The sequence below is a fragment of the Otolemur garnettii genome, unplaced genomic scaffold, assembly GCF_000181295.1.
Source record: "Otolemur garnettii isolate 467f Iridium unplaced genomic scaffold, OtoGar3 scaffold00037, whole genome shotgun sequence".
Classification (NCBI taxonomy): Eukaryota; Metazoa; Chordata; class Mammalia; order Primates; family Galagidae; genus Otolemur; species Otolemur garnettii.
The window spans coordinates 10,338,230-10,365,259 of NW_003852432.1; the positions used below are offsets into that span (position 1 = coordinate 10,338,230).

A 27,030-nucleotide genomic window follows, 5' to 3' on the forward strand; every position below is an offset into this window, starting at 1 on the left:
TTAAAACATTTTAAGGTCCTGAATCAAATAAATGGAGTTTATGCCATTTTGTATGTAGTCTGAGTAATTTCTAGTGTGGCTCCTTCTACACAGTAGGCAGCTCATTAGATATTATTTAAAAGTTATTTAAAACATTACTTATGACAGTGTATGGATAAAGTAGTACTCAGATCACTCAAATCTGAATGTAAGTGCACATTTGCTGCTGGTTTGCTGACTTGGATAAACTTCATGAATTTATTACTGAAAATACTAATGTGAAGCTACTTTATTGATAATAGGAAAAGTCAATATAGGAGAGAATTGATGACTCTGAGTGAGAATGAGGAGGAGGAGGTTTCCAGGTAATGTGGGTAAGTCCAGAGAGTTTAAGGGACTCCCCCGTGGTGTAATGAGCTCGCAGAGCATTTTTAGTGCATGCCCTTCCCTATTGAATTAACTAATTTGATCCCTAGAATGTGAGGTGATAGGTGCTGTTATTGTCCTTCTTAAACACAAGAAAAACAAGACCACAGAGAATTTGAACAACTGTGCATACCAGTTTGAACACAGGCAATCTGCCTGTACGGTCATGTACTCACCACTGTGTGATGCTGTCTCTTATTTCGGCAGAACTCAACCTTTTGGCACCAGCTCCTGCTTTCAGGGAAGATAGTTTTTCCATGGACTAGGGGGAAGAGGCTTGGGGAATACGGTTTTAGGAAAATTTAAGTGCATTACATCTCCCCAGATCATCAGGCATTAGATTCTCACAGGAGTATGCAACCTAGATCCTGTGAATGTGCGGTTTACAGGAGGGTCTATGCTTCTGTGAGACTCCAGGGCCATGGCTGATTTGGCAGGAGACAGAGTTCAGGCAGTCTTGAGGGATGCTGAGTGGCTGTAAATACAGATGAAGCTTCCCTGGCTCACCAGCCGCTCACCTCCCACTGAGTGGCCTGGTTCCTAAACAGCCCACAGACCTGAACTGCTCCATGGCCCAAGGGGGTAGGGGAGGCAGTTTTACTTGTTATTATTTGTATCAGTGTGGAGTGCTGGAGTCTTACTTATCAGGCAGAAACGTCTCATCACTGTGTCGGTTCCAGATGTAGCCAGCGGGAGCCTGTTAAGCTGGCTCTGTTTGAAATTCCCAGCATCCTTGGTACCTCCTGCCTTTCTTGCAGCAAGATCCTGCAGGCTCATCCTGTCCCCTCCCTACCCCAACCCTGGGATTAGTGATTTCTTCCAGAGGCGTTAGTTTCCTTTTTAATGGAAAATGATATGTAGAAACACATTTAGAGCTAGGAAGTTATATATATTTATCACATTCACATGTACACACATATATTTGTCTGTTTCTCTCTCTGTATCAAACCATGAGTTTGTACTGACATGGATCTCTCCAGTTCTAATCCAAATCTGTGGAGTATGTTCCAGTCTTTTCTCTACCTATGGTTCCTTTCTCCAACAGGGAGAAACCTGGCTTCCTTTGTGCTTCAGTATATTTTCTTGTTTATTCAAGTATAGAACACAGAGAAGTTTCAGAATTGCTAATTCATACCTCTGTAAAAGACCAACATACAGCTGAATATTTGTTAACAGCTTTTTAAGGAAAAATGTACATGACGTGACCGTCACATATCTTAAGTGTTGATGAGTTTTGAAAATGCATGCACCTGTATAACCTGCACCCCTAACAAGATACTATGGAATATTTCTGTCACCACAGGGAGTTTCCTGGAATCCCTTCCAGTAAGTCCCTTCCCTAACTCAGGCAGCCACTGAGCACTATTCTGAATTTTACATCATGGATTAGTCTTACCTGTAATAGAGCTTCAGGTAAATATAAGCAACTATAAATCTTCTAGCTTTGTTTTTCATTATCAATTTTTTTTCATTATTCTACAGCCTTTGCATTTCCATTAAAAAGAAAGAAACTAAAAGCAGTTTGTTGGTTTCTCCAAAAGTTTGCAGAGATTGAAATTTCATTGACTCTGTACACTAATTTTATAAGAATTGGCGTCTTAATAAAATTGCCTTCTAATTCGTGGTGATAGTCTGTTTCTCCATACATTTAGGTTTTTCATTTCTCTTAGTAACATTTTGTTGTTTTCAGTCTTACATGCATTTTGTGGTTTTTATTTCTAAATATTTTATTTTTTCTACTATTGTAAATCATGTTTTCTTGAAACTTTCCCAATGCTGTTGAATTTTGTATGTTGACATTGTATCCTGTGATCTTGCTAAATTCTTTAAATAGTTCTAGCATTTGCTTTGTCTCTTATACACGGCTTTCTAGGGAAGCAAGTCTGTTATCTATAAATAGAGCCCATGTTACTTCTTCCTTCCCGAATTGCCCATCTGCCTTTTTTCTCTTCCTTTTCCCCCACTTGTTACTTCGATGGCCAGTACAATGTTGAATATAAAGGATGAAAGCAGACTTTTCCTTTATCCAAGGAAGAAAATATTCTATATTTCGCCATGAAGCATGATGCTTTTTATAGATGGCCTTTATCTCATTTGAGGTTGCATTCTAACTTTGTTGAAAGGTTTTTATCCTGAGTGCGTTTCGAATTCTGTAAAATGGTTTATCCACATCTATTGAGATAATCATGGTTTTTCCGCTTCTTTTAATATAATGAGTTATACAGATTGGTTTTCAAATATTAGACCAACTTAGATCCCTGAAGGAAATCTCATTTGGTCACCTTTTTTTTTTGGTGTTTTTATACATTACTGGATTTTATTTGCCTGTGCTTTGCTAAAGAGTTTCATGTCTATGTTCAGGAGAGACCTTTTTTTCGGTAAATTAAAAAAAAAAATTGTTTCTTGTATTAAGGAAGTTGGTGCTTTGTAAGACGAATTGGAAGTATTTATTCCTCTATTTTCTAAGAATGTGTATAAGTTTGGTATCATTTCTTTCTTTGATTTTACTTAGAACTCCCCAGTAAAGCCTCCTAAGCTAGGAGTTCTCTTTGGAAAAACATTTTTTAATCATAATTCAACTTCTTTAAAAAATATAAAGTTATTCCAATTTTCTATGTCATTTTCCATCATTTCTGAAAGCTGTATATTTCAGAGGAAATTGTTTTTTTTATTTGTTGAATTTATTAGCACAAACTTATCTTTTAAACATCTGTGCATTATGTAGTGCTATCCCTTGTTTCGTTGGTGTTGTAATTTGTGTTTTTCTCTTTTTCTTAATCTGGTTTTCTAGATGTTTAAAGATACTATTAACCTAGTATAGTTAGGTTTCTAGTTTCTTTTAGTTTAGAAACAACTTTGGCTTTTTTTTTCCTCTGTCATCTGTTTTTTCTCTTTCTTTGATTTCTTTGTTATTTGCTTCCTGCTACTAACTTTGGATTTAATTTGTTTACCTTTTCCTAGCTTCTTAAGTTAAAACTTGGATGATTGATTTGAGGCAACTTTTCTGATATGGGCATTGAAAACTATTCTTTCTCTCTAAGCTCTGAGTAACTGCCTTTAGCTGCCCTGCTTTCAGTGGATCCCACACATTTTGGTATGTTGTATTTTTATTTTCATTCACCCCCAAATATAATTTATTTTATTTTGTGATTTCTTCCTAAACCTTTTTACTATTTAGAATACTATTGTTTTATTTTTCGATTTGGGGATATTATTAACATCATATTATGATTTATTTACAATTGAATTCTGCTATTGTCAGAGAACATATTTTGTAAGATTTTAGCCTTTTGGTCGTTTTGAATAGCTCAGCGCAAAGAATACATCTTCCATATTTTAGAATGTTCTGCTCTATGAATGTCAAAGGCATTTTTAGTGTTATTCAGATCTACTGTATTCTTGCTGATGTTTTTAATCTAGACATTTTATGAGATTGTAACTATGAGATTTGTCTGTTTCTCCCTTTATTTTTGTCAGTTTTCGCTTCATATATTTTGAGATCATTATCATCATTATCGTCCTTTATGCTGTGGGTTCTTGGTATGTAATGTGTCTTTAATTTTTGGCTGTTTTCAACTGACCCCATATCTTTGCTCTCAGCAGTTTTACTAAGATGTGCCTAGATATAATTGTCTTCATACTTATCAACATTGAGGTTGCTGAGCTTCCTGGATTTGTAAGTTTGTCTTTATATCAAAGTTGTGAATTCGGGGGCCATATTGGTTCTAAGCTATTTTACTTTCCTACACTTTCCTTCTTTTTGGAACTCTAGTCACTTGGAATTTATGCTACTTTATATATTGTTCTGTAGATCACTGAGGTGCAGTTCATTTTCTTAGTCATTTTTTCTTTGCTTTTCCCATTTGTCATTTGCTTTGTTTTCAAATTCATAATCCATTTTTCCCCTGCTCTCCAAAATCTGCTATTAAACCTATTCAATAAACTTTTTGTCACTTTAGATATTATACTGTTCAGTTCTAGATTGTCCATTCCATTCTTATTTATTTATTTATTTTTACCAGGGCTGGGTTTGAACCCTCCACCTCCGGCATATGGGACTGGTGCCCTACTCCTTTGAGCCACAGGCACTACCCCATTCTTATTTTTATAATTTCCATTTCTATGTCAAGAATTCCCCTCTGCTCATTAATTGACCATTGAAAATGTCAGTTTTAAAAAGGTTCTGTTAATTCCAAAATGAATCATATTTGGCCCAACTTCTGTTGACTACTTTTCTCTAGAAGTAGAAAGATCTAGATCTCTGGATCACTTTTCTTCTATTTAATTTTTTTTTTTTTTTTTTTTTGTAGTATATCTAGTAATTTCTTACTCTATGCTGGACATTGGGACGGTGTGGTATAGACGCTGGGTTCTCTGATCTCCTGAAGAGTTGTATTTTGTTCTCGTAGGCAGTTAACCTGGTTAGATTCATGTTCTAAACCAGTGATTTTTAACTGATGTGCCATGGCATACTGGTGTGCTGTGAAAGGATCTTACGTGTACTGAGAAAATTTTTAATGATCATTCATTAAATTATTTTTGAAATAAGTTCGAAGCATAGTAAGTATATTCTTTTTTTTTACTCTTTTTTTGATCAACACAATTTAAGTGTACCATAGAAATTTAACTATAAGTTCAAGTATATGAGGTGAAAAAGGTGGAAAACACTGGTCTGAGCTCTGTCTCCATCCAGTTGGCTAAAGGCATTGCCCAGTAATCTCAGCCATTTATCAGTGACCTTCCATCACTCTGCATGGAGTCCACCTCATAAATGCATAATTCAGGGTTCAACCAAGGATGCTGGTGGAGTTAACTGTGGAGCCCCAGTCCCAGTCTGATTCCTCAAGCTCACGTAACCAGTGCTTTATGCTTGATCTTTAGCTCTCAGTGCTACTGGGATAGGGAGTTACCCCAGTTCAGAGCTATATCAGAGTAAATCTCGTCCAATGCTGTTGGCTCCTTTCTAACGGGAGGGTTTACTCCTCTCCCATTTCCACCTCTTTTTGTGCTCAAAAGCTTTTAAATCAATATTTTTTATGGTTTTTAAGGATTTATTATCTGTAGGAGATTTAGTCCCACAAACGTTACTCCTCCATTATTGGAAATAGAATTTTCTCTGATTTACTTTGTAACTGTTGAATTATAGCCTCTATCTAACTCCTAAAACCATGCATCTACATGTTTAATACAGTCTAGTTCCTATAACCTTGTTTACCTGTATTGTGTTTTCAGAGGAGAAAAAAAGTACAAAGTTGCACATTTTAAAATAACACAAGTGACTATTATATTATGAATTGAAAACTTAAAATGTTTTAGTGCCAGGTACTATGTTATGTGTTTCACAACGTTGTCTCATTTAATACCCCAAAGTAATAATACTGCCCTACTGTGCAAATAAGGGCCATACAGCATTGCTTCTTAGAGAGATAACTTACCAAGGTCACATAGCTCACAAATTTGGGATTAGAATTTAGTACTACACATCTTAGTCTGTTCAGCACAGATACTTTGTCTCTGGACTGGAAAGGCCAAGGAATTTTTTTTTATTATAAAACTTATTTTTAAAGTATGGGAGTATATTCATATACTGATTGGAAGGAGCTTATAGAGAAGCAGATGTTTGGTATTTATAAAGAGCAACATGAGAACTGATGGAGCAAGTCCCAGAGGTGACACGAGAGAGTGAAGTTAATTGCTGAAGGAAAAGTTTCGTATTGAACAGATGGAAACCTTTCTCCCTTCTACTGAAGGGGAGGACATATGGGTTAGTGTGGCTATAAACAAGCTTATGGAAGGAGATAGAATGCTGGGTGGAGAGGTGAGTTAGTGTGAATTTTCTTGATAAAGTAGTCTGTAAATGTTGGCTGAGAGTCAGTCCAGGGGTCCTTGGGTGAAATTTTGGGGAAAGGGGCAGAAGTTTGAAACATTTCCTGTAGTAAATGGTAGAGGAAGCTGAACAAAGTCAGATGGAATGATCAATGGTGGGGCTTAGAGGTTAATTGAGTTTGGAGCCATGTCTTTGTAGATGCATCAATTATGAGGTTTCCTCTGTGCTCTGCTGTCTGCGGTAGGATTCAAAAAAGACATATGTTAGTCTGAGACAAGATTTAAAAAGCATGAATGATGGAGAGACAAAGATACAAAAGAATTATGGGTGCTTTTACAGTAGTTGAGTTTTCTGTAGGAATAGCTGAGATTAGTAGTTGCTCTCCATTTGCAATGCTTTCTTCAATTAGGATAAAAATTTTTTCAAGAATGAAACAGGACATAGTGAAGAATTACCATGGGCAAAATGTGCAGCATGGTAGGAAACCCTGAGACAAGTGGAACCTGGAGTGAGTGCCATGATTCTGATACTTACTAGCTGGGTGACATCAGGGAAATCACGAAGAGGACCCTTAGTTGGCTGTTTTCTAAAAAGAAGGTAGCTCTTAAGATTCTACACCTACGGAGGTAAATTATAAAAGTCATATTTTTAAAATAAACTGAACAATGACCTAGTTTGTGCTTTTTCTTACATTGCTATACAGTGTGTTTTGTTTTGTTGGGATTAATGTAATTTAAATTTTAATTTTGTGTATGTCTTTTAACAGCAGTCTATCACTGTTATAGTTCAGAACAGTTAATTGTGCTTTAGCTTATAAGTTAAATTTTCTACATGTGTAAAATATTCATGTAAATATAGTATATGACCTCACTAGTGTTACTCAAATCTTACCTAATCTACTTATGAAGTAACCCCCAAATTTTGATACAGTAGGATAGAGTATATGAGGTCTGACAATTAAGTTCACGTGGTTATCCTAGAGAGAGTGTTACATGCTCATTGCTGAATATCACTCCAGTCACCTTCGAAGTACTCCCCTTGGGAAGCTGTGCATGGATGCTGGTGCCTAGTCCCCTCCTCAAAGCAATTTTGGAACTCTTTCTGGAATGACCATGATTGCTGCCATATAACACACAAAACATGCAACAACAGTGAACACTGCAACAGTGAACAAACATGAACACTAGTCAGCAGGACGCTGCTACACATGGACCCTAACATAGCTGTGAGACACCACTGTACCAAGGTTATGAAACCTTCCCCTGTGAGACACCACTGTACCAAGGTTATGAAACCTTCCCCTGTGAAACACCACTGTACCAAGGTTATGAAACCTTCCTCTGTGAGAGACCACTGTACCAAGGTTGTGAAACCTTCCCCTGGGAGACACCACTGTACCAAGGTTGTGAAACCTTCCCAAGTTGTTTTCACAGTGCTGCCAATGCATGCACAAGGTGACAAGTTTGCCAACTTAATTGTAAGACCTTGCTTGTATGATGGCAGCTCTGATTGTCCATCCTAGCAACTGTTCATCAAAGCCAGAAGCATCGTATCTCTGACCTCTAGTTGGGCTGCATGAGCCGTTTTTTCCTTTTAGTCCCATGACTGTTTCTATTAGGGGGATAGAATAATGGCTTTTCAAAACAGGGTAAGGAACCGGAGCACATCCTCATAACTGAGATAACAAGAGTGTTTTCTCCCTCTGTTATTGTTGACTAAAATCTGATTTAAATAAGCACTGACTATCTTGACATTTGTGTCTAACACCTGGAGGAGAATAAAAGTCCTTTCCATGTCTTTAATCAGGTAAAGCTACTCTAATCTCTGAAACCATAAAGCCCTTCCCTTTATTGACCACCAGTGGAATGTTTCCCTAGGAGTGGGAGAGGTGTTGTGGGCCAGCCTGGCTGCTGCATCCTGGCTGCAGGATGTGTCCTTTGTCCTTCATGAGCCCCAGTGATGGCTGTTCCCCTGGGGAGAGGTGAGAAGCCTGCACTTACTGTTAGAGTAGTGTAGCTGTAAGGCTTCTCGCACCCAGAAAGAGCATCAGTGTTTGGAAGTTTGTTGCGTCTGTGGAACTATGTTAATTTAATTAATTCATGCATTCAGCAGTTAAGTACCACCATGTGCTGGTGTTACCGTTCTGGGTCTTGCGGACACAGTCCCTGCCTTCATGAGATCACATTCTGTGGGGGCTTTCAGGTACTAAGCAAAGGGCAACAAACCTAGGGTGGGAGGGACTGTTATTTTCAGTGGGTGATGAGGGCAGGCTTGCCATAAAGGGGACAGTTGAGTAGAGGCCTGAAGGAAATAAAGCAGCCAGCCTCTTTTAATGTTGGGTGCTTCTGTGCATATTAGAAAACCCCATCTAGACAGATTAAAGGTTTTTAAAGGCTCCCTCTCTCTCTAGGTTGATCATTGGTGCTGTTTCTGGGAAGCACCAATCCTTTCCTTCACAGCATCTTTTGGTGAAGGAAAACGCACCCTCTCCAGGCAGATGAAGCCCCATTCTTGGGCCAAGAATGAGGAGAGAAAGGGGATTGCTCCCTCCTATCCTGCTGGTCACTCTCGTGCAGTGTGCCCACTGCTTAGCACAGGGGCTCTGCCAGAGGTATGTAGGGGGATTCTAGGTAGAGAGAGCACAAGATCAGTGATCCTGAAGCACGACCATGTTCAAGGACCCCCAGGGAGGCCAACGCAGCTGCCCCAGCTAGCAGGAGACAAGGTCTGACTGTGGTTTACCCATACTGATTATAGTTTAATGTAATCCTTTAGGTCTTGATAGTTTTCAAAGAACGTCCACGTATGATTTTGTAAGATTTCTACAACCCATGATAAGAAGCTAAGAAGTTATATTACTTAGCTAAGTAATAAAATTATAAAATATAGAGAGGTTTCAAATTTAACGGAAGTCTTCTGTTTTTGTAGTGCTGCAACTCAGACATTATTTCGTAATTTCAAAGCACTCAAACTCTTTTTTATATCTCCAGCTCCCTTGCAGAGCTCTATTTTTATGGAAACAGACTTTCCTGAACTCTGTGCTATGATTTGAAGCATCCAATTATCCTTCTCTTTTTCTGTAGTTAACTTTAATAGGTTAAAAAAATTCTCCATTGTAATTTAGATGTTTCCCGTAAAACCATTTACATCTGTTTGCTCATCTTAATGGGTCTTTGAAATATTGTCTTATCACAACACTTTTGAAAATGTGGCATTTTCGCTAACCCAAAGCATGTAATTGCTAGAAAATTAATAAAAATCTCACAGAAAGCACTTCTTTGATGAAAAGAAAATTCTGTGTATTAATCGGGGTTTATCCTGTGAATTTCTTCTAGCTGGAAATGGAAAAGCTTCAGCTACAAGCCCTGGAGCAAGAGCACAAGAAGCTGGCGGCCCGCCTGGAGGAGGAGCGGGGCAAAAACAAGCAGGTGGTCCTGCTGCTGGTCAAGGAGTGTAAACAGCTCTCGGGCAGAGTCATAGAGGAGGCCCAGAGGCTAGAGGAGGTCATGGCCAAGCTGGAAGAGGAGAAGAAAAGGACGAGTGAATTAGAAGAGGAGCTCTCTGCCGAAAAACGAAGAAGCACAGAAATGGAAGCTCAGATGGAAAAACAGCTCTCTGAGTTCGATACGGAACGGGAGCAGCTCCGTGCCAAGCTGAGCCGGGAAGAAGCGCACACCACTGACCTCAAGGAGGAGGTCGACAAGATGAAGAAAATGATCGAGCAGCTGAAAAGGGGAGGCGACGGCAAACCCAGCCTCTCTCTCCCACGGAAGACCAAAGACAGGCGCTTGGTTTCCGCGTCTGTGGGGACAGAAGGGCCGCTGACGAGGTCTGTGGCCTGCCAGACAGACCTGGCTGTGGAAAGCGCCGAGTCCGTGAAGAAGTCGCCTTTGACTGTCCATGTCAAGCCCTCCCCCGGCAGCCCCCACGTCTCGGTGAAAGGGAGCGGGGGCAAACCGGGTATGGACAGGCAGGCTTCCCACGGTGAGCTGATGGGCTCTGCCCTCCCCACTCTCCCGCCTCCAAGTGCAAGCAGAATTGAGGAAAATGGACCGAGCCCGGGCTCCACGCCGGACGCGCCGGGCAGCGCCGCCCCGCACAGTTTCCACTCCCCGTGTGCCAGCGCGCCCCCGCACCCGGGCCTGAACCCGCGAATCCAGGCCGCTAGATTCCGATTTCAGGGCAATGCTAATGACCCAGACCAAAACGGAAATACTACCCCAAGTCCTCCATCTAGAGACGTCTCTCCTACAAGTCGTGACAACCTAGTGGCCAAACAACTAGCTCGGAATACTGTGACCCAAGCACTGTCGAGATTTACAAGCCCTCCAGCGGGTGCTGCCCCAAGGCCAGGAGCGTCCCCCACAGGGGACGGGGGCGCCTACCCTCCAGTGGGGCGGACGGGTTTAAAGACTCCCGGTGTAGCAAGAGTCGACAGAGGAAATCCTCCTCCTATCCCTCCAAAAAAGCCAGGCCTCTCCCAAACTCCTTCTCCACCACACCCCCAACTCAAGGTTATTATGGATAGCAGCAGGGCCTCCAATGCAGGGGCCAAAGTTGATAACAAAACTGTGGCTTCACCTCCTTCCAGCTTGCCACAAGGGAGCAGGGTAATAAATGAGGAGAACCTCCCTAAATCGTCCTCCCCTCAGCTGCCACCAAAACCATCCATAGATTTAACTGTGGCACCTGCAGGCTGTGCCGTTTCAGCCCTGGCCACGTCTCAGGTGGGTGCCTGGCCTGCTGAAACCCCTGGACTGAACCACCCTGCATGTTCAGACAGTTCCCTTGTCATTCCCACCACCACTGCCTCTCGCTCTGCCATAAACCCCGTTAGTGCCTCATCCTGTAGCCCAGGTGCCTCAGACAGCCTCCTGGTAACAGCATCAGGTAAAGGGATCCGAATATTTTACCCTTATTTAAAGAATGTGGCCTGTCCTCTCACTTGCCTTAATTTTCCTTCACGTTGCCTTGAAACTTTTTTTTTTTTAATTTGATACTTCTCACCACCCCTTCCCCCTTTTCCCCCATTTCTTTCCTCACTTTCTTGTATTTTTCTTTAAAGACTCCAGGGTATGGTGATTCATCTTGCTTGTACAAATTGCAGTTTCATTATGTTCAGTGCTTTCTTCCTTTAACCTGGAAATAGTGGCTTGAAGCAGATGGAGACCATTAATTTACAGAGGCTAAAACATTTCCATGAGAGGGAAGAGTATTCCTTCTCATCAAATATTGATCCCACAAATTCTCAGTATCAATGAGTTATCAGGTAGAAGGTGCTCAATTCTATCCTTTTGAGATGAAATTAAAAAATTTGAAGTAATTATCAAATTAATTAGTTGTGTTCTATGACTTGCGATAGTCTAAGTTTTAACATCAGTTTGGTGTTAAGGTGGTTTTTTTACCCTCAAAAATAGAGTGTGAATATAAATCTGTGTTCTAAGTTTAGTTTATTTCAAAAGCTCCATACCCTATTTAGAGCCATCATCTTGCAACAATTGAGCACAGATGGGTAACAAGGCATGGGGACTGTATTGCAGAAGGTTTCCATTTCAGATGTGGCTTAGGAAGTCACTGAATCTGGGACTCTTGAACAAAGAACTGGATTTTTTCCCCTTCTGTGATATAGCGCTGGAGGAAGCATTGCCTTTTTTATCGACATGATTCGATCAGTTCACTGAGCAAATAGGACTTTAAAATAGTGTGAGAGTGCCAAAGTTCTGATAAAGCTTAGGAGAAGTCTCTCACCATGGGAACTTACCGGTTAATAGAGACTTTTAGTTCCGATGGGAAGGAACTTTAAAAATTAAAGGTAGGTTTGAATAATGTTACATTATTAGAAGGGAGAGTGGGAATGAGAAAAACAGCACCATACCTGCTAATTATCATGTAATGGAAGCAGCACACCAGGACTTATTTGTCTAATTATAAGCTGCCTCCTTGAAATTAAGCCCTTTGACAGGCTATGTCCTTATTTTTAGGGGCAAAATTGAGAATTGGAAACAGTGTGGATTTTGACATTAGATCTGCTTTGAAATCTAGTCTCTGCCATTTACAACTGTGTGCTTTTGGTGACTTTTCTTGAACTGAGCGAGATTTTCCTTCCTTTCCATGGAGCTTATGCTACTCCTGTGGGGGAAGGGAGGCATTAGGAGCAGATGCTGTAACATAAGAGCGTGGCATTTAGCTTAGAACAACAACATAAGTGATCCATAGAGGTGATTTTGCTGCTTCAGTGATACTGTTACTTAAAGCATTTTTGAGAATTTGCTTTAGAATTGACTTTACCATTATTTTGTGATGTCATTACAGGCATTCAGCTTTCCATATTTTGGATCCAAAATGGTTCTTGTGAGCTGGACGGCCTTTCTTATGACCTAAAATGATGTTAGCCATTTGTTACAAATTAAATCCATCCCCCAAGAGGAATTGTTGCTGCCATTCAGGAGAATCAGAGAAAGTCCTATACATCTTTGGGTAGCCACAAGACACAAGTTCCAAAAATGTTTGGAGGAGGGGGAGGGATATGAATGTAAGTGCATAGACTACAACATAGAAACTTTACAGGAGAGAGAAATGTTGTCAAATTAAAAAATACAAAGCCATCCTTACTTTCACTCTCTGAGACTTTGCCAGCTGTTGCCTTGGTCATTACTGTGGTCCAGAGTCCAGCTGAAAATACCCCTTTGGTTTCAGCAGAGAAGCCTTAAAACCAAGATCTGTGACTGAGAAGCATTTTGTCAGCAGGAATTTAAGTTAAATTTTAAAACGGAGAACAGGAATTACATAATCTATTATGTGTATATTCACCAGAATGACTTGCCTGAGATACAGGGGAATTTTTTAAAAAGATGTTCCTTGCTGATGTCTGGAGAACAAAAGACAGTATAAATAGTAGGCCAAAGAAAGAGTAGGCACTGCAGACGTGGAAGCTGATTTCTTATTTTCTATGTCTGATTTTTGCAATTTGGCCAAAGTGTTCTCAGAACTGCAGGATCACCTTTGGTGGGATAACAGGTTTTTCTCATTGTTTGATTGTAAGACTGGGCTTATGAGGGCAGAATGTAGGCATTGGAGATCCTCAGTCATTCAGCAAGTGTTCAGTGAGCAAGTAGGGGCTATTCAGGGAAGGGAGAAGTTATTACACTTATATAACAGGGACATATAACTGTATAACTCAATTACGGATGTAGGTCAGCCTGAACTTGCCAAAGGAGATGTAGGATTTCAGCCGCTTTTCATCTGGGTTGCCCCTGTTTTTGCCAGCATGACCAGAGTGCACCAGCCCTCCCCCATCCTGCTTCCTAACCTGTCTGTGCCTGGCTGAGCTTGTGCCTCTCCAGGTCATGAACCCACTGAAGGGTATTACCCTTCCCAGTAGCCACTAATAATCACTGTGGTTGCCAAGCGCAGAGCCTGGGGAAAGAGGACATCTGCCAGATACTTGGCAGACATCTATTCCAATGTCAGTGATCAAGTGAGCACAAGACGGAGTGTAAAAAGGCAGGATTAGTCTGTTTCTGTCCCTTTCTAGGTATCACCCTAGGGAATAGATTCATTCAGAACCATTAGCTTTTTCATTTAAAAATGAAAGCATTGAATTGCTCCCCCCCAAATAATAATATTTCCAAACAAAATAGATTTCTTAGACTTGTCTGATGAATTTTCAAACAATAGTTCACTACCTCTCCCTCTTTTGAGAACCACTAGATCCATAATCTTTCAAGTTCCAAAATCCCGTATTTCCATGTCAGCTTGTATCTGTGACAACAACTGGGCCTGAATTAAAGCACCAAGGAGACTTAGAATGACAGAAGTTACCATTTCATTGAATTGCATTGTCAGTTACCATCACTCTACTAGCAACTTTTATGGCCAAATGTTACATTTTTAAACAATGTTCTAAATTCTAAATGAATTAGACTTTCTTATTCCTCCTGAACTTGTCAAATGAACATGTTTCAAATGGATAGAAGCCTAAATTGAAAATCGGGCAACTGAGTTCCCATACTCTTGGACATTTTCTTTTTCTGTTTTTTTTTTTTTTTAATTTGATGCCTTTTATTTAATTTGGTTCATACTTTTTTCCTTAAACATACTTTTAAAAAATTTATTCTTCATGTATGATTGGCTTAAAGGCAAATCAGAAAATAAAAATGATCTGGGCTATGACATTAACCTTCTCTACCCTCTGAGGCTGATGCTGGAAGCTGTTCTCAACACCCCTCCCTCTGCCATTGCACGTTTGATCTGGTCTGTCCCCTTCTTCATGGCATGTCATGCAAGATGCTCACCTTTACTAATGTTTGTATATGACACTGCACAGCTGAATGACCTTTGGCTAACATCATTAGAGTAGTTGTGTGGATACAGGTCTGTTCTGTCATTATTTGACCCTTCCTTAACCAGGGAACTAAATATTTCCATTTTTATCGTTGGGAATTTCAGATGAACAATATGGTCTCATGGGGGAAGTTTGATTTTTATCTTGTATTTATGTCAGGACTTATTCAAATAATTGAAGCTTTTCTGTACTAGAGAAAACTGGACATAATAGGGAAAATACACAGTTTACTTAAAGTTTAACAATACTCTACAAAGCAGTTTTCTTTTGTAAATATTTTAAAAATATATTGTGGTTCTCCAAGAAAATAAGGAAACTGGTATATCTCTAATAGTTCTATATAAGAGAAAGAAACTATAGGATTTGGGGATGGTCTTAAGATTGAGATAAAAGCTTGGATGAAATATTTCATTTTTCAGATAACATTAAAAATAGGATTTCCTAGGAAATTATAGCCATAATTGGATATTTCCATGTAAAACAGTTGAAAAATATATTTATATTTAAATTGTCCTCCCCTCCACGCTTAGAATTGTGGAAAAAAAAAAAAAGATACATGAAAATGACAAAAGAATAGCAAACCATTTAATATACATGTGTCGGGGCCCGGCATGGCCTATACTCCCAGCACTTTGGGAGGCTGAGGTGGGAGGATGGCTTGTGGTCAAGAGAACCTGTCTCAAAATAATAATAAAAAAAAAAATTAGCCAGGTGTTATGATGTTGCACCTGTAATCTCAGGGAGGTCACACATTTAACAGGGAGGCTGAGGCAGGAGGATCACTTGAGCCCAGGGATTTGAAGTTGCCATGAGCTTTGATCATGCCACTGCACTCCCAGCCTACATGACAGAACAGACCCTTTCCTTTTAAAAAAATGTATATGTGTGTGTGTGTGTGTGTGTGTGTGTGTGTGATATTCATAAAAGAATATCAATCCAGACCCCTTGGATGAGACTAAAGAGAGAGAGGGTGGGAGAGAGGCTAGAATTTCCTCCTGTTCCACAGAGGACGATACTGTGATGCCTTCATATTGCCTGTTTGCTTTGCAGTCAAGGTTTCATACCTTGGTGTTTATAATTTCTCTGTTTATCTTTCATTTCTAATAAGTACTGATTTAATTTTTGTGGGCCTGTTTTTTTGTTTGTTTGTTTTTAAGAAAATACAAAAGGTAAAATGTACCAGAGAGGAGCCTTCTTGTAAGTATGAAGTAAAAATACTACTTTTGTAAGAAGAGCTAATGAATATCAATGGAAGAATATTATAAAGTTTAGATAAATATTGAATGTTATAAGGATTTTAATTTTGTGTGTCACTGTAGTCCTCATCGGATAAAATGATAAGTTATTCATTAATGCGAATAATTGATGATGAGGCTATATTCAGCTTTGCGCAATTGGCTTTGTTTGTTTTGTTAAATGAAGAATTTAAAACATACTGAGAAATTCCTTTGATATATACCCTTTTAATATTTATTAAAATAATTTAAGGCCAATAATTTAGGGTTTAATCATAAGAACTGCGTATTACATATTAATATGATACCCACTTACCTAGAATATTTTCCTGATATCAGTGTACAGGGAATATAAAATATTTGTCCTTTGTATCTTACTAAAGAGATGCTACCATATGTATATAGAAAATGTGCCCCAAGGAATGAATATGTATATATATATGCATAATAACTTTACTTAGAGGTGTTAGGACTCTGTCAGGAAAGAAAGGAAAATGACTTATTTTGAAAGTTCGCTGTATGTAAGCCTAAAATACACAAATACTTCTAATCACATTAAATAAACATTTTTACTTTACTATTTTCACAGCCTTTTGATCAAGGAAGAATTCAGAAAATTGTCCATGCTATATGCAGCCGACTTCACACATTTAACAGATTCTCTTCCAAAGCTGCTAAATACTGATGAAAAATACCTAACTATGATAACTTACGATTTTTGTTAATGCTACATAGTAGAGGGTTCTGTTTTGTTGGCACATTAAAAATTGGTTATGAATATTGTAAAGATGGCCAGATGATATGCATTCTTCAAACCTGTGTGTTGAATATTGGTGCTACTGTATTCTAGATCCAATTACATAGGCTGTATTTCTGTTACCTTTTAACACTGACTGGTAGTTAGCCTCCATCGTTTTGATTCCCAAATAAGTGACTTCAAGGAATATGAGCAGACTCCTTGACAATATTTGGTCCATTTTAATATTTCTGTATTAAGTATGTTATGTAAAATGTATAACTAAGTACCTGAGAAACATGGTTGCAAAAGAAGAGTCACTGTTTCTTCCAGTCCGCTCTCTAATACCTCATCCTAGTTTACATTCTCAGATTGATTTTGAAATGGAGAAACCTTTCTATGGTTTTAAAATTCAAAGTGTTTTGAAATTCTCAAGAGGAATTTGAACTTTTAAAATGAGACAGCCATCTTAGAGTCCTAAAACCGGTTACCACTTAACACTTACCTGTACAAGACTGACAACTAAAAAGAATTTGTCGCCATCTTGTGTTAATTTAATCAGCCAGCAGATATAGGATCTGAAATAACAGTATAGATTCATGCTAAGTCAATATTAACAGATTGATAATGTTAGAAACTACATAATCCTCTAGGGATACGGGTCCACATGTCTGTCGTGTGTGCATAATTCAAAAAGGAAAAGGTAGTATCTATCTCTTGCCCTCGCTCCTACTCTCTAACAAGGGTCACTTTAACCTACAGGCTGGTCACCCTCCCTAACCCCTTTGCTAATGAGTGGTGGTCCTGCCCCCCTGGCTGGCAGGCCCACCCTTCTTCAGCAAGCTGCTGCCCAGGGAAATGTCACTTTATTATCAATGCTGCTTAATGAAGAAGGACTGGACATTAATTACTCCTGTGAAGATGGCCATTCTGCCTTGTATTCTGCTGCTAAGAATGGACATACAGGTAAGAATGGGGAGAACCTATTATCCCACATGCTTGTGAAAGGATGAAAAGTCAAGAGCATTTGTAACCGTTTTTATGCGAAAAAGGTTTGTTTTGGTTTCAATTTTCTCCTACAAGCAGCAGTGGATACCTTTCTGTTATGTGGGATTTAAAGTTTTTATAAACATTAAAAAAAAATCCAAATTGTACAGTTCCTTAAATTAAAATTTTGCTGCAGCTAGTAAAAAGCAATCTTTGTTTTATACACCATAAAATGTCTTCTGCATGTAGAAATCTGGGGTCTAGGAATTGTGAGGCACATTTTAGAATAAAGCCCTCCACGTGCTATCGTTTTGGTCAGGACAAAATCGCCCCAATTTGTCAGTTAGAAAACATGATGTGGGTCAAAGCATCAGGGCGTTCATGCTTCGTGCCACAGAGAGGGAAAGTTTTAGTAGTTAGAAAAGGTCATGGGTCTAAAATTGTTCTGTAGTTGGAACACTTTATAGTTACTGGATTTTTTTAAGAGAACTGAGAAGTTATATAACTATAAAAAGCCTATCAATGAAGGCTGGGAAATATTCTAGTTCTTTAAAATGCTAATCCTGTAGTCAAAAATACCAAAACATATGGTAGTACAGAAAAAGATGATTTGACCGCAAATGCAAAGTCAAATAGCATTACATATGTGAGCGGAATGATTGTCAATTAATTCCAAGAAACGGAGGATTCTAGTGATCTGAGATAGCTCATTATTTTTAAAGGACTTTAGAATTCTTTTTACTTCATAACACTGTAGGGATTTTCTGTAACATAGAGGAATCTGTTAAGTAACATGAGAAATGGGATGTCTGGATGATTTTTATGCCTCTGTTGGGTGACTTTCTGTGGACCTTCCTTTGTCCTCATTTGTCTAGTAAAGTGTAGGACAGCTACCGTACAGAATCATTTTGAAGATTAACCATCATAAAGTCAGAATTTAACTAAATAAAAAGAATGGCATTTCAATTTGGTAAATGAATTTGGTTCTCCATCCAAGAACATTACTTTCTGGGTAGGCTGGTGGAAAAGTCTGGTAAAGCATTTTCTGGCACACACGTGACTTTCCTTTCACTCATCAGCAACTTTTCCCAATGCACATGTTGGTGATGCTGGGGTATTATAGTATTATAATCATTGGAAAAAGAGGCTGCTTTCTCTGTAAAATAGAAAAATAGTCTGCAGAGTCTCATGTCCATCATGCTGCCATCGTCAGATGGACTGTGCAGGGGAGAGGCCCTTTGGATTTAAAATCTGTCTGCAGATTGTATGGGATTTGGCTCATCCTGACTGCACATGGGGAACTGACATGGCTTTCTATTAAAATCCGTAGACTGTGTGAGATTGCTGCTGAATGCAGAAGCCCAAGTCAATGCTGCTGATAAAAATGGCTTCACACCCTTGTGTGCTGCAGCTGCTCAGGGACATTTCGAGTAAGTGATGCTCTTAATTCTTTTTCTCCCCTCATGTAAAGAGCCTCTTTTTATAATTTGCACAGATATTTTAGTGCTGGCTAAATGTGTAAACTAGTGCTTAAAATCTATTGGCACATACATTCACTGAGTGTAGTTAGTGTTTGAGAAATTTAAATGCAAAGTAGGATCCTAAATTTTCTCTTCTTAATAATAGGTAAGTGTGTATGAGGGGAGTTAAGAGGGTCCAAACTGCATGGAACAAAGGTCTACACATGTATCAGGAGATAAGGGGCTGCTGAGAACTTTGTTCACTATTTTCTACCACTCCATGCTTCCCCAAATCTTTTTTACTTATGATGGTATTAATATAAAACACAGAATTATATTGTTCACAGTAACCTTAACTTCCAGCCAGGCACAGTGGCTCACACTTGTAATCCATGATTTCTGGGAGGCCAAGGCACGTGGATTGCTTGAGCTCAAGAGTTTGAGACCAGCCTGTGCAAGAGCAAGACCCTATCTCTACTTAAAATAGAAAAACTAGCCACTAGCCGGGTATTACAGCTCACGCCTATAGTCCCAGCTACTCAGGAGGCTGAGGCAAGAGGATTGCTCAAGCCCAGGCCCAAGAGTTGGAGGTTGCTGTGAGCTATGATTATGCCACAGCACTCAACCCAAGGTAACAGAATGAGACTGTGTCTAAAAAAAAAGAAAAAACCTTCCCAGTGGTAGTGGTAATTTATTCAGTTTAAATCCTAATTATTCATCTTGCTTTACCATTTAAAAAATGTGAAGCAGGAATTTTATATGCTGAAAATAGTTGGAGCCGAGCATAAGACCAAAGAAAGCTCTTAAACTAACTAATGATTTCTTCGGGAGCTTACTAAGTGAGATATAAGGATGACTTTGTAACATTAAAAGTCATATTTTAATAATAAAACAGAAAAATAGCTTTCTTTGCCCATGCTGAAATGGCAGGTTGTGGGGAATGCAAGCTGTTTTCTAATTTTAAATCCAACTGTCCTGATAGAAACTTCCAAAAATAATTTCAGAATTTTTTTAACAAATTATAAAATTCTTGAAATATGAGTGGTAGGTCCATAAGTGTACATTTTTAAAGATGTAAAAAGCATTTCTATGTCTATATGTGCTCTGTGTCTTTAATATACACCTTATTACCCTGAATTTGTTATTCAGAACCATAGATACCAACTTTGCTATCACTTTTTCACTGTATCCTGAGTCCTCCCAAAAGGGATTTCTCTTTCAGGGCTATGCGTCCACCTTTAGCTGTCACTGGGCAATCTGTAGGCCCACTTGCTTGGAGAATATAACAGGTCTAGGAATGGACAGCTTTGCAAAAAGGAAGAAGCCTGGGGAAATCCAGGGACCAATTAATTTAAATGTGTATGACACACGTATGGGTCATGTCACTCATGTTAAAATACACGTATTAAATGTAAATCATACCTTGCTGAGGAAAACTAAGAAAAAATATACATCTGAGTCAAAAAAAAAAAAAGATGAAGTGAATTGCTTAATTGGATTATGATTAGCCCTCTTTCCAAAGTTTATACTCAACTATTACAGTGGTACAAATTCAAGTCTGGGCGTTTCCTAAGTGTAGTGAAGTCTTGACTTGATCTCATTTCTTGCCCGCTTGATTCTCAGGCTAATGACTTTCTGCCTAGCTGTCTTTTTCCTCAGCGAGCCCCCCTTCAGGAGACAGGACAACTCTGCTGTCTTTTCTCCCCACGGCAACCCCTTTCTCAGCCTCTCGGCTGCCTTTTATAGAGCAGGCACATGGTGCCCTGCTGTCTACGCTATTTATAATTATTTCATTTTCTCAAGTGAAAACCTCAGGGTGACTCAGCAGCCTGACTTTTCTTCAAGGTGCCTACTATTTTGAACCTAAACAATACGTATATACCAAGTACATTCAAACCCTTACATCCCAGTAAGTTAAACCTATTCAAAGGAGTCCACTTTTACAAGTTGGTTCCAAGAAGTGTCATAAACCAGCTATAAGCCTTGGTCAGACCTGCTATTTTAAATGTTCACGAGAGCAATTAAATTTTGTGATTAAATTATGTTTTGTAGCCTTACCAAAAAATAGTATTCATATAGCAAGATCCATACTAATTGATGTATATCAGTAAAAATAATTGACATATAAAGGTGCAGAATTGCTTTGGCATTCTTTTCTATATTTACTATCTCAGTCTTACGGGGCTGCAGGAGTCAAACTCAGTTTTCATGTAATTAATCATAATCTTGCGTTTAGGTGTGTAGAATTATTGATTGCATATGATGCTCACATTAATCACGCTGCTGATGAAGGACAGACACCTCTATACCTGGCCTGTAAAAACGGAAATAAAGAATGTATTAAACTCTTGTTGGAAGCTGGAACTAACCGAAATGTAAAAACCAGAGTGAGTACCAATTTGGGGTCTTTTTAAACAATGTCCTCAAACTCTATAGCTAGAAAACCAAAATGTATTAAAATATGGGTTTCTTTATTTTGTTTTGATCATAGCATTTTCAAAGATTTAACCTCGTTTGAGTCTGTTCCCTGCTAATTAAAAACTTTGTCCATTTAGCGTAATCATCCCTTTAACATCTGAGCCTCTGATTAGTAAGACAGGAAAATAAATACTGTGTTTCTGACTATGTTCAGAATTAGATCAGACAATGGAGGTATATTTTTATTCATTCAACGAATAATAATGCTAGATCCTGGATTTCCTGAAGTAATTTCCCCAAAGAGAACCAACAGTTTAATGATATAAGCAGGATAATAAACTAGGCATGAACATTTGTTATTGAATCTTATTGCTAAAGCTTCTGCTTTATTTACAAAAAGCAAGAACAACAACAACTTTTCTGGCTGGGTGCAGTGGCTCATGCCTGTAATCACAGAAGTCTGGGAGGCTGAGGCAGATAAATTACTGCAGCTTAGAGAGTTCAAGACCAGCCTGAGCAAGAGCAAGACTCCATCTCTACTAAAAATAGTAAAACTAGCCAGGTGTAGTGGCAGTGCCTTGTAGTCCCAGCTACTCAGGAGGCTGAGGCAAGAGAATTGCTCCAACCCTAGAGTTTAAAGTTGTTGTTGCTATGAGCTATCAATGCCACAGTATTCTTTTTTCTTTTTTTTTTTATTGAATGGTAACTATGTACATTAATGCACTTCTGGGGTTTTCACATGCAATCTGAAATACTTCCATCAAACTGCTCAACACAGCCTTCATGTCATTTTCTCAGTTATTGCTTTAAAACGTTCACATTCTACTCTTAGAAAGATTCACCTGTACCCCTATAAGATAAACCTCAGAAGTGATCCCTCCAAACAATGCCACAGTATTCTACCCAGGGCAACAGAATGAGACTTGGGCTCAAAAAACAAGCAAGCAAACAAGAACAACAACAAAAAACTTCTATTATTTATTTGGTTGTCTTTCCCTTTTTAAAAATTTGAGTAAACAGTTTAGTTTTACGTTTATGTTATCTACATATTTTTTTCTAAGTAATTTGTGGTGTAGCCCATATTCACTGTAAAATGATACCTTATAGGTGAAAATTAAATGAATTTTATATCACAAGCTGAGGAAAAATAAGTAGCACATCACAGAACCTGAAGTCACATCCTGAGTTAGCACAGCTTGTCCCAGCTACTCTTAAACTAGCTGTTGATGAGCCTGAGCAAGGTCTTTGGAAGTACAGTTGCTCAGAAGTCTAGAGATAAACTATATAATTGATAGAAAAGATCTCAAGTGAATAATTAATTATATCTTGTGCCTTTTAATAAGAAAGTACCAAAGGAGAATGGAAGATTGAATGTCTTTTCTTTCTTTCTTTTTTTTGAGACAGAGCCTCAAACTGTCACCCTGGGTAGAGTGCTATGGTATCACAGCTCACAGCAACCTCCAACTCCTGGGCTCAAGCGAGTCTCTTGCCTGAGCCTCCCAAGTAGCTAGGACCACAGGCACCCACCACAACGCCTGGCTATTTTTTGGTTGCAGCCATCATTGTTGTTTGGCGGGCCGGGCTGGATTTGAACCTGCCACCTTAGGTGTATGTGGCTGGCGCCTTAGCCACTTGAGCCACAGGTGCTGAGCCAGATTGAATGTCTTTTCCAGGAATGGCTACATGGCCTTTGTAGCATAATTTAGGCAAGGTCACAAGCACTATCCTCTGCCTATGTAAGGTGCCACCCAAGAAGAGGTATCTGCAATTGAGCAAGGCACATGAGATAAGAACCAGAGAAAAAGTCACATCATAAAAGGGCAGCTTTAGTAAATGACTTTATAATCTGTTTTTAATTTTTTTCCCATTTATTGTCTGTTTCTCTCTTTTATCCCATTACTTTAAGAAAAAGTATACTATAGCTCACTGAAATATAATTAGTAATGAGAAGGAAGACTCATTTCTATATAGAAATAAAAGACTGATAAAACCAAGATTTTCCCTGAGATAGTGTTTGTCAAACTTTAGTGCATCAGACTCACCTGGAGGGCTTGTTAAAACAGACCGGTGGACCCCCACCTCCAGAGTTTCTGATTCAGTAATTCTGAGGTGAGACTTAAGAATTTGTATTTCTAACCAGTTCCCAGGTAATACTGATGCTGCTGGTCTGGGGACCTCACCTGAGAACCACTGCCCTAGGAAAGAGTTGTGTCTACTCTAGCAACCAACTGAGTGAGTGATATATTTCAAAGTCACATATTTAGAAAATGGACCCAATAATTTTGGTTGGAACATTTTCTAAGCACATAATGATCAGTATCCCTCTGTAAGCACCAAGCACTCAGGAAAGGCTCTTAGACAGCCAGGGAAATTATTTTGCTTTGTTTTTTTCCTGCGTGTCTCCATTTTTCTTATTCTCCAGGATCTTTCCTTCTAGAATGGTTGGCATAAAATTTTAATATCCCTGGAGATAGGACTCAGCCCCACAATTAAAACTGGCTAGTAAGAGCATTCTTTTAGTACTTTACTAATAGCATTATTTTTGGATGTAAATTTAAAAAAAAAAAATCTCTTTAGGCTAAAGTTTTTCTTTCTTAGAATTAAATTGAGATTGTAGTTTACCCTACATAATGCTCAGTTAAGGGCCTGGGAATACCTGTTCACTCCAAGTGGTTAACTGGCATGTGGAAATGATTATAAAACAGCCAATATGAGTCATGGCAGTGGGAAATACTGTAACTGGAAAGGGTCAGGGAACTGTATTCACCAATGATGTTGAGGACTGGAATGCCTGCTTTTCCCAGCCCAGTGGTCAATGCCCAAGAACAGATAGAGGTGAACATTTAGTGACACTATTATCAGTATTACTGTGGTTATCAACCCTTTCCTCTGGTCATTTTCTTTACAGGATGGCTGGACACCAGTTCATGCAGTTGTGGACACTGGTGATGTGGACAGCCTCAAACTTCTGATGTATCATAGAGCACCAGCTCGTGGAAACTCTTTGAATGAGGAGGAGCCCGAGTCAGACATCTTTGACTTGGATGAAGGAGAAGAGAGTCCTGAAGGCATATCCAAGCCTGTTATTCCTGCAGACCTCATTAACTATGCCAACAGAGAAGGCTGGACTGCTGCCCATATTGCTGCTTCCAAAGGTTTTAAGGTATGTTTGGTAGCAGCTGGGGTCATCACGCAATTGTAATTTGATGAGTGGCAAAGTTGTCTGCTGTGCAATGAGTGTACTTAAATTGAAGAATTAGAGACTGAGCGGTACCATTGCAGGAGATATTAGCTGCTAGTACACATTGACATTTTTCCTATCTGGCAGATATTGATGGCCAAGGGTACAAGAGACTTTTAATGAAAATCATTGTATTTGGAGTTTGTTAATAAGAATAGGAGAACAATTGCAAACATTTTTAAATTACAATAGAAGAAAAAGATTGTTATTGATTTAGTCCATTGGCTCTTCAGTACCAAATCCATACTGCTAGTTAGAAACACGACCAGTCTCCATACTTGGCCTTATTGCTGCAGAGTTCACGTTCTTGCCTTTGTACTCTCAACTGCCAAACATACACCCCACCTCTGCTGCCTTACTGATATCTAACAGGGAGCTCTAGATTACACTCACCAGATAGAGTACAAAAATATTCCGATTATTACAGAAACAGTGTAGTATAGCAGCCATTCACTCATGTCTTTTCTGTTTATATCACTTTAGCATTAATATGCTTTAAGAACAATGAATTATTAGGAAGCTCCTGAGTGTGAGGCTTTGTGTATGTTAACATTTGCAGGGATTATTTCTGCCGTTAGGAAGGCCCTAGTCCAGTGGCAAGTATGCGTGGTACAAGACAAGTTTAGGATGAGAGAAGCACAAAAAGTGAATGCAAGAGTAATAGACATGTAATTGGAACAGTATAAAAATGCAGTGATTGGAAGCAAAAAGAAAGAAAATATACATATTTCAAAGGGCAAAGCTGTAGGAATGTTAGTTTCAGGAATGACTCATTCTGGAGAAGATAGAAATTATTTTGAGCTGTGCAAGGAGCATTAAGTTTACCACTCACCACTGAGAAAGGAAAGTAGTTCAGGTAGAAGGAATGGTAGGAACAGACAAGTAGGGAAGTGGATAATAGCTCCACTTGAGCTAATGGAGAGTAGTGAGAAATCAGACCAGACTGGGAGTTGCATAATAGGCCTTAGGACTTTCAATGACATACTCAATATTGTGTTTCCCTGAAAATAAGACACTGTCTTATATTTATTGTTTCTCAAGAAGACACAGTAGGGCTTATTTTCAGGGGATGTCTTATTTTTATTAAGTATAATACAACAATCTACATTTATTCAAATACAGTTAAGTCATCTTCTTCTGGAACCTGACTGGGTGAGCCGACCTTGTTGGTGGGGCTGGCCCTGGTGATATGTGAACTCCTTTCCCCTAGCCGTTTGCATGTGTGCAATAGAATGCCTGCAACCATGGTTACCACACACACACCCGCGCAAGTACAAACGTGTTAGAGAAAGAGGCTGTGGCAGATAAAATGTATTCCAGTCTTCCTCACTGCTCTGCGCTGAAATGCATGGCGTGCAGATACACTGCATAGCCACACCCATCACTAGGTCTTATTATTGGGTAGGGCTTATATTTAACAAATGCATAGAAATCCTGCTAGGGCTTATTTTTTGGGTAGGTCTTATTTTCAGGGAAACACAGTAGTTGGGTCTTAATTTACTAGTCATCACATAACCATTGAAAGATTTTGTACAAAGAAGCAAAATAATCAGCTTTTTGGTTTAAATAGATTAATTTTAGCAAAAACATTTGTAAGGTTTTAGATTATGAAAAAAAGTGGCAAGAAGAAATAACTAGGTGAGAGATGATGAGAACCGTGGAAATAATGAAAGATACTAGAATACTAGATACTAGAAAGTTCCAGAATTGAACACAGATAAAACATGGGAAATATGAGCACTAAATAGAAAGATAATAGTGACATTTCTGAAAGAGCAAAGAAAAGGCATCTCTGTGATCAGGAAGACAGAATGTGGTTTTAGACATGTTGAATTTAAACGCTGTGATTTGTTCATGCAGATGTGGACAGCTAGAGATGGGTATTTAGAGCTCCTGGTTGAGTAACTACTTCTTACTCTGTGAGCTTTAAAAGAAGCTATTCATGTTGGGTTTTCAAAAATGAATTAAAAAGACGTGATTTGGTTCAATGTGGAGGTATTGTTGGTAGTGAGCTTTTTGTTTTTCCATTTTACTTTTAACAAAAATGATATAAAAATTCTAGGAATTGTGTATATATAGAGAGATATAAATATATAGATATGGATATCGATATATAGATTTTAATAGAATGCAGTTGGCATAAAAGCTTTTAGGGGACAAAGGGGGAAAATATGAATCAGTGTGCAGATGTGCAGTTAAGTAAGCTAGGCTATGAGGCCCACTTCGTGGTGGAGTGGTGCATAGCAAGGGTAGGTCAAAACCTGCCTCCACCTCCTTAAGAGAAAACCTCAGCACAGAGTCTGGGATTTTAAGGATAGCAGTGGGTGGTGCATGTATTCATCCTGGAGGCAAAGAAACAAAACAAGACCCACAGCAG

General features: G+C 38.9%; 1 protein-coding gene across 1 annotated transcript in view; it reads left to right on the forward strand.

Moving 5' to 3' along the window:
• Positions 1-27,030, forward strand: part of CTTNBP2 (cortactin binding protein 2) — a 161,684-nt gene that overhangs the window by 72,413 nt on the left and 62,241 nt on the right. Inside the window, exons 4-8 of the mRNA XM_003789791.2 lie at positions 9,568-11,122; positions 17,310-17,513; positions 18,865-18,964; positions 21,231-21,381; positions 24,321-24,575. Coding sequence (XP_003789839.1) covers positions 9,568-11,122; positions 17,310-17,513; positions 18,865-18,964; positions 21,231-21,381; positions 24,321-24,575 — 2,265 coding nt within the window. The remainder of the gene's footprint in view (positions 1-9,567; positions 11,123-17,309; positions 17,514-18,864; positions 18,965-21,230; positions 21,382-24,320; positions 24,576-27,030) is intronic.